Genomic DNA, 12,516 nt, shown 5'->3' with positions numbered 1-12,516 from the left:
TTGAAGTGTTACTTAATAGAACTAACCCTGATAAACCAGGGATTTATGCCAGGTCACATGGAGAACAGTAGTTTTTCTCCATAAATGACTTCATAAACATGTTGCTTGCCCATCTTTCTCTAAAAGTTTAGCTATAATTCTAATAATTTGTTCATTGAGTTGGCATGTGAGAAAAATTCTGTATGCATGTTCTCAGTGAGGGAAGCCTGCCTTCTTGGTTTCTTTAGTACTGCTAGGTTCGATCCTATGAGTGAATGACCTGAACCATACTATTCAAATGCTACTGTTCAGTTAGTCTGGTTGACAGAGTAAATTTATGGTTGACAAGAGTAAATTTAATTTGAAAATCAGAGTGGGGAGGTCAAGGTGAAAATCTAGAGGGGTAAAATTGGAAAAATGACTTTTGACCCCCCAAAAGTTGACTTGATCTCTGCTCAGAAGTATTGTTACGCCTAGGCCTTGTAGAACATTTTTTCTCAAGCTAATTAGAACGGTTCAAAGTATAAACATAAGAATGACTAAAAATCAAGACTTCACTGTTAATGGAAGTGTTTTATTTCTAAAAGTATGAGAAAACAATAGTTCAGCTGGTTTACTGGGGAAGAAGGAAGATACAAATAGCATTGGTCATTTATGTCATTGTGGTAACATACAGGAAAAGGATTGAATCTTTAGTTTGAAAACATTGCGGGCTTTTCTCTTAAAGTAAAGCTTTTTTTGCCTGGTGCAGTGGCTCATACCTGTAATCTCAGCACTTTGGGAGGCCGAGGCAGGCAGATCATAAGGTCAGAAGATCGAGATCATCCTGGCCAACATGGTGAAACGCTGTCTTTAAAAAAAAAAAAAAAAGAAAGAAAAGCTTTTTTCAGCTTCAGCCTGGCAGCTCTTCAAATAGAATCTCAAAGGAACAAGACACCATAAACAACCCACCCATCCCTAAACAGGACTGCATAGACAAGTAGACGCTTATGGCCAAGGCTGTGAAGGCAGCAGGAAGGGCAGCTCCTTAAGCACCAAGAACCAGCAAACAGAGGCAAGTGTGGGCTCCAGAAAGGGTGACAGGTGGACTGACATTGACAGTAGTCCTCAGATTGTGGTATATTGGCAAGGCAAACAGCAAGCACAGGGCTGATCTACTTTTAGCTCCTTATTTCAAAGGGAATTTAGGATCTGCTGGAGCTAAGAGAGTCTTGTTTGAGGAAAGGGCTGTTGCCAACTTGGAGTGGGGGACTGTTGTCTTCACAAAATGCAAGCAAAATGTCTTGCACAAAATGCTCCTCTTTCATCTTGAACACTGTGATCTCTTCTCTCATTTCTTTTTCCTTCATCTTCAGCCCTCCTCTGTGAGATGACATGTCGGACTTTTTTGTTCTCTAACTCTTAGCTTATTTTTTTGGTATGATTGTGTCTTGGCTGAACTGTGGCAATTTTCATCATTTGGCTGGAGTAATAACTAAAAAATTGAGGAGAAAGACTTGAATCTAAATTCTGCCTCAAATGTCAGATTCACATTCTCAGCTAATATAGGGAGCATTGGTTACCAAACTGCCTCCTACTGGGATATAGGAGAAGTGAAAGAGAACCTAGATCACTGCTTAGAGCTAATTAACTAGTTGACTTTGGAGGAGGCCATTTTCCTCTCAGTGGAGAAACTGTGGTTTGGTGCAGCAATGGCAGAGGAATTCTCAAAGGGAACAGATACCATGGTGTCTGATCACTGGGGTTCTCTGTTCTTGTTCAGCTGTGTTGGTCTTTAGCTTTCTAGTGAACCCTCTCAAAGTGAACAAATAAGCAAAATGCAGGCTGTGTAAGTCCAGCTAAGCTTCCTTGGTTTCTGGAACTCTTTCCTCTTGAAAAATAGAATAGTGATATATAGCATGACACTTGTTTTGTCATTCTTTTTTTTTTTTAAACTTCAGGCTTACGATTCTAGAGGTAATACATCTCTGATAGGCACCTGGGGGAGATGAATCTCCATGGCTGTCATGTACTTCACTGTCCGTATCTCTCTACCTGATTCCTTTCACTTCCCCCTTTAGTCCTTATGTCTTACTATATAATATGAGCTGTCTGTCCCTGTGGAAGGTTTGGCTTACAGTGACTGGCAGGTGGTCTGCTTATGCCTTGGAGTGAAGGGTTTACCCTATAACATGGCCAACATTATAAGATGGGTAGAAGGCCAGAAGAATCAGTGAATTCTTTCTTGCTGATTTTTCCTCATTAGAAATCTGTACCTGCTGGGAAGATCCTACTGCATTCATGGTTGCCTTCAGAAACCTAGAGGCATCTTTTAGCATCATTATCCTGAGGGGCAGAGCTAAACTGAAAACTTATAGTTGAGAATACCTGATTCTAATTGTGTCTTGATTATCATTATCTATAACAACTGAGCTCCAGTTATCTATTAGGCGTCACACTAGGCAGCAAATAAGCCACAACCGAGTTGTTTGGGCCAGCTGGGCCTGTTGCCCAGTCATCAGAGCTGCAGAGAAAACAGTGTCTTTCTTCAGTCCTAGCCTTCCCCTACCTCAGAGCTCTGCCTCATGGCGAGTGTGGTTTCCCTGCAGCTGCCTAGGCATCCTCATCTATAGGCCCTTTCTCTGGTCTAGACCATGCTCCAGTGTGTTCCTGGCAGTGTTCCCTGCTGCCTACCCAGTATGTAGTTGCTTACCGTTGGGCAGTAGCTCACTGTTCTGGCATCCTTGTGTGTAAATATTTGTCAAAGAACAGGGGCATTTTCCCATTCCCCAAAAAGCATTTTGAAAAATGTGCCTGTTTTCTTAGTCATATTTCCAAGCCGTGGATCAGTTAGCCCATTCATTCATTGCAGTTGACAGATGCTGGCCTGACCTCAGCTGGCCACATAAAGTAAGTATGCAGTAACTTCCGGCACAATAACTTTCAAGTTTTAGCACCAAGGAGTCCCGGACCTAATGGAACCATACACAACATAGTCACTATTAGAGAAGATGTTTCATTAACGGAATCACACATTTCCCCACTCAGGCATTGTAATTTCTTTCATTCACACTTGATGTTGAAGGCATAAGTGGAATTAACAAAAATGAGAAAGCTAACCACAGAGATTCTGAGGTAGAACTTTACTCCTCATGTTTGTAACCTGACTTTTAGGTCTCATATAAGGTAGGTTTTTATACTTCCATGTGTGCCTCTATATAAAGGTGACATTGCTGAGCTACTATCAGTTTACAGGTATTTTTCCAGTACAGTTGATGGCTTCTCCTGTCACTTAGTTCTACTTGAGACCAAAAGAGTTTGCCTCTGCAGGATGGCTTATTAAGTTGAGAAGGCAGTCTTTAACCATGGAGCAGAGTTTTCAATCTTTGTGCAAAACTATGTGGCCCTTTTGTAAGGTTTGAACTCTTGATCTTAACTTGACTAACACTAGGCTCTAACTGAGCTCAGTATCTACTTAAATTGCTCACACAGTTCCGGTAGATTAAGATAACTGCTAATGTGCCTTATTAAACTGCTCGTATTCCTTCCTTTCCTTTTCTGTAAGCCCTCACCGAACACCCCTATCTTTCTGCAGTCTTTTGACCTAACCTTCAGTGTTCTACAAGCTGTGCCAGCATCTGCCCCTTTGTACCCCCAACCCTATAATATATATGTCAGCTTTTTCTCTTTTCACCATTTATAGCATTTCAGCCTTCCTCCTTCTAGTCAGAATTTGAGTTCGAGAAATGAGTCTGTTGGATACTGAAGACTTAATTTAGTTGATTAGGAAACAATTACATATGCTATTCAATACAGCAACTGCAACTATTTTGAAAGGCTTGAGTGTATATTCTAATAGGTATATTTTCTTCCCATAGATCATCAATTTCTACATGAATATGCTGATGGAGCGAAGTAAAGAGAAAGGCTTGCCAAGTGTACATGCATTTAATACCTTTTTCTTCACTAAATTAAAAACGGCTGGTTATCAGGCAGTGAAACGTTGGACAAAGAAAGTAGATGTATTTTCTGTGGACATTCTTTTGGTGCCCATTCACCTGGGAGTGCACTGGTGTCTAGCTGTGAGTACCCTTTCATTTTTGATAAAATGTGAAAGCTATATAATTATAGAACACACAGAGGGTAGTGAGTAGTAGTTCTACTTGTTCCCTTGATTATTGACAGAAAGATTGTTTAGTAGTAGGTTGAATAAAATCAGATAGATCAATGAACTTCCTATCAAGATTAGAATACAGATTTTGAAGAAAGCTGTGGAATTTCCTTTTCAGGAAATATTTAAAAGAGAGTTATAGGTTGTCTAAGCATCCTTAAAGGAAGGCATGGGGGAAAATGACTTATTAATGATGCTGCCACTCAGATTCTGTGACTGTTATTGTCAGCCTAATCGTGACTTGCCTTGCATACTTGGCAATTTAATATTTTTATGACTCTGCGAGCATTATCTTAATATGTTAATGAAACTATAAAAGTTATTTCACAGTCTTTCGATTATATTTGGAAAGCATAAAGCCAAAAGGAAATTCTCAATAAAGAAATAAAACCCAGAATCTTTTCACCATCTTTCTGAAACTGCGTGGAAATGATCTTGATACACTCAGCTTACATTCCCTGAAAGGGCGTGTTGTTTCTTCACTGTTGCCCACCTTGCAGAGGGAGAGAATGAACATTAGAAAAAGGCTTCACAGCAATAACGAGGCCACCCGTTGATCAGTGCCATCATAGTTTTATATAAATAACCCCTCATTTTTTTTTCTCTGCAGATAAAGCATAATATAATGCAAAGTATCAGTCAAACTTGTCATGATTTTGTAGGAAATTTGGCAAAAGGTTCCAAAGGCTAGGGAAAGGAAGAGCTGAGAAACCAATTTTCTTCACTTCATAAACACACAATTTTTTTTTCTTATTCTCAGGTTGTGGACTTTAGAAAGAAGAATATTACCTATTATGACTCTATGGGTGGGATAAACAATGAAGCCTGCAGAATCCTCTTGTAAGTAGGGAGTTGAGGACAGAAGAGTTTGGTATCGGTGTATATGTGGTGTTTTTCCTGGTAATTGAATTCAGTTGTTTGATACCTTCAATGGAGTGATTAATAAAATATATTAAGTAAAAACGCGTATTTTATATATAAGTTAGTATAGTTTAAAAATGATATAATAATACCAGTATTATTAAGATAGTATTACTCCTAATGGGAGCAATTACTGTCCTAGTGCACTAAAATATAGACAAGATATAAAGATACAGACGCTACTTAGAAATCATTTAATCCAGCCTCTTAATTTTTCAGATGAAGAGACCAAGGCCCACAGAGGTGCCTTTGATTTGCCTAGGTCCTATTAGTTAGTGGCTCAGGTGGAAACCAGAATGCAAGTCTCTTTATGCCCCACCTGTTTCATTTTCCAAAAAACCTATTCCTCACCATACCGCTCTGATGGCCAGGAGGAAGTAGGTTCCACGATGGTGAACAGTTAGCACTTAAAAAGAGTACTCTATCGAAGGTGTGCGCTCAGTACATTGTTGATTTGGATTTAATTTTTACATAGGAGAATCAAGCCAAGCAATAGTAAATAAACACTCAATAGTACCAGAAACACATTTTTCATCCATTAGATTGAGCTCTAAAGGACAATATAAACCAAGGAAAAGAATAAAAAATTTTTTTCCTCAGAAGGAATGGTAGGTAGAAGGAGCTTGACTATTAGAGGCAGAGGTCATGTTCCTTTTGAGTTGACAGAGTGGACATTACAGGAGGCAAGCTCAGCTCTGGAGAAAACTTAGCAGTCCCGGGATTCCCTTCCCAGCATTATATACTCTTTTCCTCAGAAGAGCAGATGAAACAAATTTGTTCCTAGGGATTGTCAGCCCCATTCTTAGGGTGGCAGCTGTCATCAGTGTTCTCCACTGCTTATCTCATTCTCTCCTGATACCTTTAGGCAGTACCTAAAGCAAGAAAGCATTGACAAGAAAAGGAAAGAGTTTGACACCAATGGCTGGCAGCTATTCAGCAAGAAAAGCCAGGTACCTTTCGTCTTTATGAAATAAAAATCCTAAGAGGTAGGGTATTTGGGGAGGATAGGATTTTACTGCTTAATTCCCAGGGACCACCTGTCTTAGTGTCTAGCTTGACCTCAGCTTGGTTGGTTGGTTTCTGGGGGAGGATAGATCTGTAGGAAAACTGGTGGTGTGTTTCTTATGTAGAACTAAGTTTTCTAAATGCCCAATATTTTACTAAGCTTTTCACTCCTATGGGGAATGTTTGCTGATTATTTGGCCTCTGGGGGAGGGAGTAGTTTTTATACCCTTAGATGCCTTGGAAGACTGAGATATTCTCCTGTGTGATTAATATGAAGTACACAGACCTGACTAGAATGTTACATTTTGTTTCTTTGAGCCTCTATTGTCCTGACTGGAGGGCCAGGGTCATCTGTTTATAACTTAGAGAAACCTGTGCAAGTTATATCCTTTGGTTCTTATTTTTAATCTAAGAAGGAAAGAAACTTGGAAAGATATCATTTTGTTGTTGTTGGTCTTCCAGGAAATTCCACAGCAGATGAATGGAAGTGACTGTGGGATGTTTGCCTGCAAATATGCTGACTGTATTACCAAAGACAGACCAATCAACTTCACACAGGTGATCTGAGCCTTCAGTAGGGAGCTCTAGGATTACCTTGTCTCCAAGAAGCCCTGTAGATGTTTGTCTCTCCAGTTGTTCTCTTTAGCGGCCTCTGCCCTTACCTTTACCATGCTTCACCTATAATTCATAACACTGATGGTTACTGCCTGAGCCACACCATGAAAGAAAGTTAGTGATAGGCCATATCCTGGGTTTCCTCACCTCACTTATTGTCGTAAGAGATTACTGGTCAAGAGCAGAACCTTCTCTGCCTGTCTTACTTCTAGAGAAAACTGGGACCGGAGCAAGTTCCTTTAGTTTCCTTGCATTTACTTAGTAGTCAGGTTTGGAAATAGGCCGCAACTCAATCTCCTAATGTAATTTGTTATGCTGCCCCCTTCCCTGACCTCTCACTTGATGAAGTTTGTCAGTCTTCTCTTAGTAAGTGATTGGTCATTTCTGTCCACATGGTCCCTCAGTGACCAAAGTGGATTGAGACTTGAGATGATGGTTTATTCTGCTATGTTCTCCACTTACGTCTTCTGTTTCTGTTCGATTCAATGGTTTTATCAGGTTTTTCTACCGTAGCCCTTTGTCTGGACCAGCCTGAGCTGACTCTTGAAGTTCCCTAATTTCTTCTCCTCAAAAGTGAATTTTTAATTTTTATGCCTAGGCTCATATCCTCTTAAAAGTTCAACGTCGAGGACTTATTAGACACCATTCTCAAAATTTTTAGAGACATTCAGTCATACCCTGGGGACTCCTGGAAATGGCCAGTGTAACTTCCAAGGCTATAGCAATGGAAAATAGCAATAGAAATTGCAGTAGAAAAAGCAATGGAGAGAAAAAAACCGTATATAACCAAGAATGAATAATTTGAAAGACCACAAACACAACTGAGACTGCTTGTTGAAAACTTTGAGAAAGAAAGAAGTATGGGGAAAGGAGTATTAGGTCTAGACAAAAGCAGTGATAATTAAGGGTGTCTCTGTGTCCCTACAGCAACACATGCCATACTTCCGGAAGCGGATGGTCTGGGAGATCCTCCACCGAAAACTCTTGTGAAGACTGCCTCAGTTAGCAGACCTTGACCATGTGGGGGACCAGCTCTTTGTTGTCTACAGCCAGAGACCTTGGAAACAGCTGCTCCCAGCCCTCTGTTCTTGTAACACCCTTGATCCTGGACCAGGCCCTGGCGAGATGCATTCACAAGCACATCTGCCTTTCCTTTTGTATCTCAGATACTATTTTTGCAAAGAAACTTCGGTGCTGTGAAAGGGGTGAGGGACATCCCTAAGCTGAAGAGAGAGACTGCTTTTCACTTCTTCAGTTCTGCCATCTTGTTTTCAAAGGGCTCCAGCCTCACTCAGTCCCTAATTATGGGACTGAGAAAAGCTTGGAAAGAATCTTGGTTTCATATAAACTCTTGTTGTTAGGCCTTACAAAGAAGTAGGAAAGGACATGGGCAAAAGATAGGGATAAAAACCACCAGCATATACATGGACACACACACACACACAGTTTTCCAGATGCATAGTCAGGAATGTGACTGTAAACTGGACTTTGGGGCACAGGCGTAAGTCTGCTCCTCCAGGACCTTTCCTATTTATATGTCCCTACACAAAATCCATCTGCTTTTATACATAGCTGTTTTATCGTCTGTAGCTTCATCCTATCCAGAGGCACAGCACATAAGCTCTGGACGGGTCCCAAAGTTCCAAGCAGTCCTTCCCTTAAAAGCAGGGGTTTGCATGTGCTACCAACACATGATATGGGGAAGACCCACCCAGGGAGCGGTTTCAGTGGCACAACAAAGCACCACTTTTACTGTTGCCTACTTCTGACCAAGAAGGAGAAGGACTTTAGTCTTTAGCATAAAATTCCAGCGTTGGATGAATGCAGGTCGTTTGGTCTGTGGCTAGTTAGTTTAAATATGTTTCTAACCACAGAGAATTTCATATGTATACATATATATATATACACACACACATATATATATGTATAAAATTTCACAGGGATACGCTTTTTTTTTAAAAAAAAAAAAAAAAAAAAAAAAAAAAAGACTGAATGTGTTCACCATTTAGCCTGTAGATTTATTTCCATTTTCCAATTTGCAGCACACAGAGATCCCAACCCCTATGTGTAGGGTGTTTGTGGACTACCTAATGGAATATTTTGAGGCCTGGATGAACTTTGCCATATGGGCAGAGGTTACAGAGGGAGGTCATATTTTCAGCTAAAAAAAGTGGGTGGAGTTTGGACTGATCAACTTGAGATTTAAAGACTTCGATTCCTTTTGTTCTTTCTAGCATCTCTCCCCACCCTCTGAGAGCTCCTCAGGCTTAGATAGTGAAGAGATCCAATGCCAGTGTCATTTTGTACTTAAGTTCCAAAGTAGGAACATTTTATACTTTTTTCTGTATTGTAATAGGTAGTTTTGTATGAAATCTTTTCTTCCCTCCCCTTGTACCCCATTCTTTCCAGCATTGTGCTTTTTCCTGGGCTTATTTGAAAATTTTGCTGTTTTATACAAGCTCGTTTAGTACATTTTCTATGTTTTACCACAAGTTACAATTTGAAAAGAAAACTATTTTTTTTGAAATAGTCCATTGTTAACTGAATGTTACTGTTTCCACTCCAGCAACTAGATGTCCTACCTTCAACTGCCTGCATTTTGGGGAAAGACCACCTTTTGTGTGTTTGTTTTCTCTCTATCTCTCTCTCTCTCTCTCTGTCTCTCTCTCCTCTCTTCTCTCTCTCTTCTCTCTCTCTCTATCTTTCCCTTTCTCTTTCTCTTTTTCTTTCTTTCTTTTTCTTTGCATTTCTGTAGGAAATAAATAGCTTTCTCTATATGAGTTGCTGGGTACCTTCACATGCTCTTTTAGAAAGCTGTGGCATGCAGGCTCATTGCAGGACTCCTGGAATACTGTCTGGTTCTTGGTATTTACTGTATGTAAGCAACAACTTGAAAGGTGGCAATATGGTGTAGATTTGGACTATGAGTCAAAAGACCTTTTTCAGATTCTTTCACTGTTGTCTGGGGGACTCAGAACAAGATTGTTCTCTGTATTTATTGTTTTGTCTATTAGGTAACATCTGTCTTACCTTCCTCACAGACTTTTTGTACAGACCAAAGCAACAAATATTTATTGCCATGTATAGCAGAAAATGAAACATGCAACAAAAGCACTTTGAAAAATATATAAGGAATTGTTGAGCCTGTCTGAATTTGGGCCCCCTTTCTGACTAATACAGTTTTGCACAAAGTAGAAGTTAGTGACTCTGAGACTGTCCTACCACCCCAGACCTGGTATGAGTGGGCTAAGCTGAGACAGGCTGTGGCCCAGGTGGCTCAAAGGGAACCATATGCAGACTTATAGTGGACCATTCTTTACTGAGCTAGCCACAAGAGCAGGAGTGGTATCTGGATACTTTCCCCTTTGTTTAGGGGTAGGCTTTGATGACCAAGGGAAAAAGTTATTTCTGCATCTTGTGGCCCAAAGGCATGTTACTAAATCTTAGGTAATTTGCTTTAAACTAAATAAGCCTGTTTTCTTTTTTCCTTCCCCTTTCATCTGTGTTCCGTGCTTATATTCACCTGCTTTCCCTAAAAAACAAATATTTGAAGGATGATAAGCACTAGATGCTAGCTATAGAGACCTCAACAGAAACCGCAGTCCCAAGAATCACTCTGGGACCCTGAACAGAGAATATCAGATAGACCTTTCATACCCATTTGAGAAACACACGGTCTGAGGCACAGGGGCTAGTTATATCCCATTTGTCAACCTGGGTCCCACCATTGTTCCCAGGAGGCCTATTTAGGGTTGAATGTAAGAGTACTTTCCCCTCTTCCAGCCTGGAGAATTTATGTCAATTGACTCCTTTATATGAGATGCTTCATACTTCTATGTGGAATCAATTTCTCGATGCTTTAGCCACCATAATCATGCCAGCATCTACCCACTGCCCCCAGCAATGTTAGCCCCAAGCTTTAGTGATCCTGAGGTAGAAACAGAGATAACCTGGTCACCAACCCCCTCCCCTAGCCTGTGCATTACCCACCTGGTTTTACATGGCCTTTAAGAGGCTCTAGTGGGTAAAAGGGGAAGAGTTCATTTAAGAGTCCCAATGTTTTTAATGTTTTAACTTCTGGTCCTGTGCCATCCCTCCAGCTCTTAAATATGTCTTGCGGAGTAAGAGAGAGGACTGACATTTGGGGTTTGTCTTTTTGTTTGGTCCATTTGGATGGACCAACATGAGGTGGAATATGATGCTTTCACCCTGGGAGTTTACATACCCAGAGAGTCAGAAAAAGAAGGGTTAGGCTATTGGGCCCTATCATTGACTCAAACAAGCCATGTGCTGAACTCCTCAGAAGGTTACCTATTTCCCTGTCCAGGAGCAATGCATCCACAGCTTGGAATTCCAAAAATATGTGAAGGGACAAGGCTCGTACCAGCATCCTTTATTACAGTCCAGGGCCTTGTTTTACTGACTCCTAACGTCTGCCTTCTAAGAACACATCTTGCCATTCCCAGCTTCAGAGGTGGAGAGGGAAACATGGGACAGAGGGTCATACTGGTCACCCATTTAAAAAGATCTTAAATGTATATCCTTTGTGAGAGAGAAAGGAGTGGCTAGGAGGCTTTGAGCTGGGGGAGGACCTTAAATTGTTATTGTGGGCTGTCTCTTCGGCCTGTCAGGGAGATGGTAGGGATAATTCCAATTACGCGAATGGTTGGGCCAGGTGTCCAGGGTTCTCACCAAACTCTAAGATTCTGGAATAGTATTAAGGGCCATAATGCTGCTGGGAAGAGAATCAAGGCAGAGATTCAAAGTTAAATGTTTGAGGCCACTGGCTTGGTTTTAACACTGGCTTGGTTTTAGAGTTAAGACAACTTAGCTGCAGACTTTTCTCTTTCTAATCTAAGAAGTAGTCATCAATTCCTTCTGGACATTGCCTTACTCTTTGCAGAACACAAGTGCTAGGAAAGGAAAGAGTGGGAGAGTGGTACTCAAGAAGCCCAGAGTCCAGTCCACAGGAGACCCCTCATTGAATTTACTTTTATTCCTTCTACAAACACCTACTGAGTAATTGTGTGCAAATCCTATCTCTTTGATGCTTTCCCTGATCACATGATCTTAAAATCTCTCATCTGGACATCTGCAGCCCTTATAATCAGAAAATATATATAAGTCCACATGATGTTTGTATTGTAATTCACCTTTTGCATCAGGAATGGACTGAGATGTGTAGCCACCAAGGGCAGGTGAATGATACGGTGCTTTTTTTCAAACCAGGAATAAAAGCTGTTTGTTTGTGGCATGCCAGTGTTGAGGTAGAGGTAACTATTCAACATTTATTTAGAAAGACAACGTTGTGGTCCAGGCACAGTGACTCGACACCTGTAATCCCAGTACACTGGGAGGCTGAGGCAGGAGGCACTTGAGCCCAAGAGTTTGAGACCAGCCTGGACAACACACAAAAAAAATTTAAAAAGAAAAAAATACTGTGGAAGAAGGAGGACTGCCCATGGCAGCCTGAAACCTCCTTTGTGCTCCCAAATCATTCGTCTCTGGCCTCAAACTTAATACCCCACTCGGCCCTTGACAAAAATACCTTCCTCAGCATTTAGCATGCTCTTTGGGGTGGGTGGTGGTTCTCAGTCTCTGTCCCAGGGGCCTTGTGGAAGTATTTTTCTCTAACTGCACAGCTTTCTGTTAAATATAGTTTTCTCTATCGTTTTTATTTCCGGTGATATTGTGCATCCCTCATAGATTGAGACTCTGGGTGTCTTACTTCTAGGAAGCCCCTTAGGCTAGGTGTTTTACAGGCATGTGTTTAAGCACTGGGTTTGGGGACCCTGAGGGGTAGAGTGAAAAGATGGTTTGACTGTGGAAATAAAAGCCACCTTGTC

The 12,516-nt window shown here is 40.9% G+C and overlaps 1 protein-coding gene across 2 annotated transcripts in view; it reads left to right on the top strand.

Moving 5' to 3' along the window:
- Positions 1-9,823, top strand: part of SENP1 (SUMO specific peptidase 1) — a 64,920-nt gene extending 55,097 nt beyond the window's left edge. For both annotated transcript variants that reach the window (XM_010352252.3, XM_010352251.3), the window contains exons 14-18: positions 3,837-4,040; positions 4,890-4,969; positions 5,916-6,000; positions 6,518-6,613; positions 7,598-9,823. In XM_010352252.3, the coding sequence (XP_010350554.2) occupies positions 3,837-4,040; positions 4,890-4,969; positions 5,916-6,000; positions 6,518-6,613; positions 7,598-7,660 (528 nt within the window). In that variant the 3' untranslated portion in view covers positions 7,661-9,823. The remainder of the gene's footprint in view (positions 1-3,836; positions 4,041-4,889; positions 4,970-5,915; positions 6,001-6,517; positions 6,614-7,597) is intronic.
- The last annotated feature ends 2,693 nt before the right edge of the window (positions 9,824-12,516 follow it).

Source organism: Saimiri boliviensis, chromosome 7, assembly GCF_048565385.1.
Source record: "Saimiri boliviensis isolate mSaiBol1 chromosome 7, mSaiBol1.pri, whole genome shotgun sequence".
Lineage (NCBI taxonomy): Eukaryota > Metazoa > Chordata > Mammalia > Primates > Cebidae > Saimiri > Saimiri boliviensis.
Note: the sequence above shows the minus strand (reverse complement) of the source record. Positions and strands in the feature narration are given on the sequence as shown.